Source organism: Guillardia theta (genome assembly GCF_000315625.1).
Source record: "Guillardia theta CCMP2712 unplaced genomic scaffold GUITHscaffold_274, whole genome shotgun sequence".
NCBI classification, from domain to species: domain Eukaryota; class Cryptophyceae; order Pyrenomonadales; family Geminigeraceae; genus Guillardia; species Guillardia theta.
This window is the reverse complement of record NW_005434402.1, coordinates 35009-36794: the sequence shown is the minus strand read 5'-3', so window position 1 is coordinate 36794 and position 1786 is coordinate 35009. Positions and strand designations below refer to the sequence as shown.

At 55.1% G+C, this 1786-nt stretch overlaps 1 protein-coding gene across 1 annotated transcript in view; it reads left to right on the top strand.

The window, feature by feature from the left end:
* Positions 1 to 245: 245 nt before the first annotated feature.
* Positions 246 to 1786, top strand: part of GUITHDRAFT_122020 (hypothetical protein) — a gene marked incomplete at both ends in the record, with an annotated part of 3733 nt that continues 2192 nt past the window's right edge. The window contains 9 exons of the mRNA XM_005818721.1: positions 246 to 308; positions 640 to 689; positions 786 to 877; positions 919 to 980; positions 1025 to 1087; positions 1134 to 1205; positions 1252 to 1286; positions 1331 to 1390; positions 1576 to 1630. Coding sequence (XP_005818778.1) covers positions 246 to 308; positions 640 to 689; positions 786 to 877; positions 919 to 980; positions 1025 to 1087; positions 1134 to 1205; positions 1252 to 1286; positions 1331 to 1390; positions 1576 to 1630 — 552 coding nt within the window. The remainder of the gene's footprint in view (positions 309 to 639; positions 690 to 785; positions 878 to 918; positions 981 to 1024; positions 1088 to 1133; positions 1206 to 1251; positions 1287 to 1330; positions 1391 to 1575; positions 1631 to 1786) is intronic.

Genomic DNA, 1786 nt, shown 5'->3' with positions numbered 1-1786 from the left:
GCTCCTCGCTCCTCGCTCCTGCTCCTCGCTCCTCGCTCCTGCTCCTGCTCCTGCTCCTGCTCCTGCTCCTGCTCCTGCTCCTGCTCCACCATCGTTCCTCTTCTCCTCACCTTCTCTCCCTCTCTCATCAGCTTCCTGTAAAGTTCGCGCTCCAGTCTCTTCATTGCGGTGATGGCAGGAGTCTCAACTCACACAGGGTGGGGTAGTTCTGGGGTCATGGTGGGGTACTCGAGGAAATCATCGTCATGGCGGCGCCATGGCAGATGAAGGAGACGGAGAGCGAAGTTCGAGTGCTGGTGAAGATGAAGGTGAGGCAGAGAGCATGCGGGAGGGATGGAGGAAGGGAGCATGAGAGAGGGAGGGAGGAATGAAGGGAGAGTAGGGATGGTGGAGTGGGGAGAGTAGGGAGGGAGAGTTAGAGAGGGAGGGGGGCGAGTAGAGGAGGGAGGGAAGGGAATGAAGAGTACTGGACGGGATAAGAGGGGAGTACGAGAAACAACATTGAGTGTGGGTGAGAGGGATGGTGAACACACGAAGAGACTGGCTTGTGAGACTTGACGGCTGAGCAAGTAGAGGTCATGAGCAAGCATGTTTAGGCGACGAAGGGAGCTCTGACAAGATGACCTTTGCTGCAAACAGAACGCAAAACCACCAGTTGTTACGATACAAGGATCATTAGCTGAAGTTCGGTTCGGACGCGATGTGACGGCGATAGAGTTTCAAGAGAGGCGAGAAGAAGAAGAACATTGCTTGTTGCTTGCTGTCAGTTGACGTTGATGGCTCAGAGTCATCAGCCACGCGGTCGACGTAAAGCCTCAGAATGTGACGATCACGTTCAAGAAGGCCTTGCCTTGCCTGTGGAACAAGTTGCCTACAAGTGAAGAACTTGACCTCTTGTGCTCTCCTCACACTTTGAAGTTCTGGATGGAAAGAGGGCCAAGACTGTCGCTAAGACGGTTGCGGTGGAGGCAGCGAGGGAGGTGGAGCTGTAAAGTTAGTGCTGCTTGCCTCATGCCTGATTCAGGTCGAGCCCTCCCAGGAGCTCCAAAGCTCCACCCCTCGCCCTCCCCCAGCTGCTCCCCCAGCGGTTTGTGCCGTCTCGATGATGCTGTCAGCCCCTCAAGTTTCAGCAGACCGAGAGGGAGGAGACGATGCGCGAGCAGAAGACACAAGAGAGCAGGAAGAAGGAGACGGACCTGCATCCTGTGCTTTGCTTTCTCAGCTCCTACAGGCTTGACTTTCTCCCCTCAGCTTCTCATGGAGCAGAGGCAGCAAGTCATAAGGAGGTCAAGACTGTCTTGATAAAGCTGCGAGGCTGACCAGACGTCAGCCATTCTCTCAAGGAGCTTCAAGTCTCCAAGATGCGCGATAGCCTTCTCTCAAGCCTTCGGTTGCTGGCCCCCCCCCCCCCCCCTCCTCCCTGCTCTCTACCTCACCTTATCTCCCTTCTGTCTCTGACTCTGACTCTGACTCTGTTTCTGTCTCTATCTCTGTCTCTGTCTCTGTCTCTGACTCTCTTCGTGTTTTCTTCTCTGTCTCTGACTCTCTTCGTGTTTTCTTCTTGATCTCCCGCAGCTCTGGACAGTTCGAGAAAGAAGTCGACCAGCTTCTCGCAGACAAGATGCCCCAAGTAAGAGAGGAGGGGCTGATGGATACGTGGAACAGCATGAGGAGTGGAAGGGCCAAGAAGGAGAAGAGGTGGAAGATGAGAGGGAGGAAGCAGAGGAGAAGCAGAGGGGAAGCAGAGGAGAAGCAGAGGGGAAGCGAGGAAGGGAGACGAGGAGAG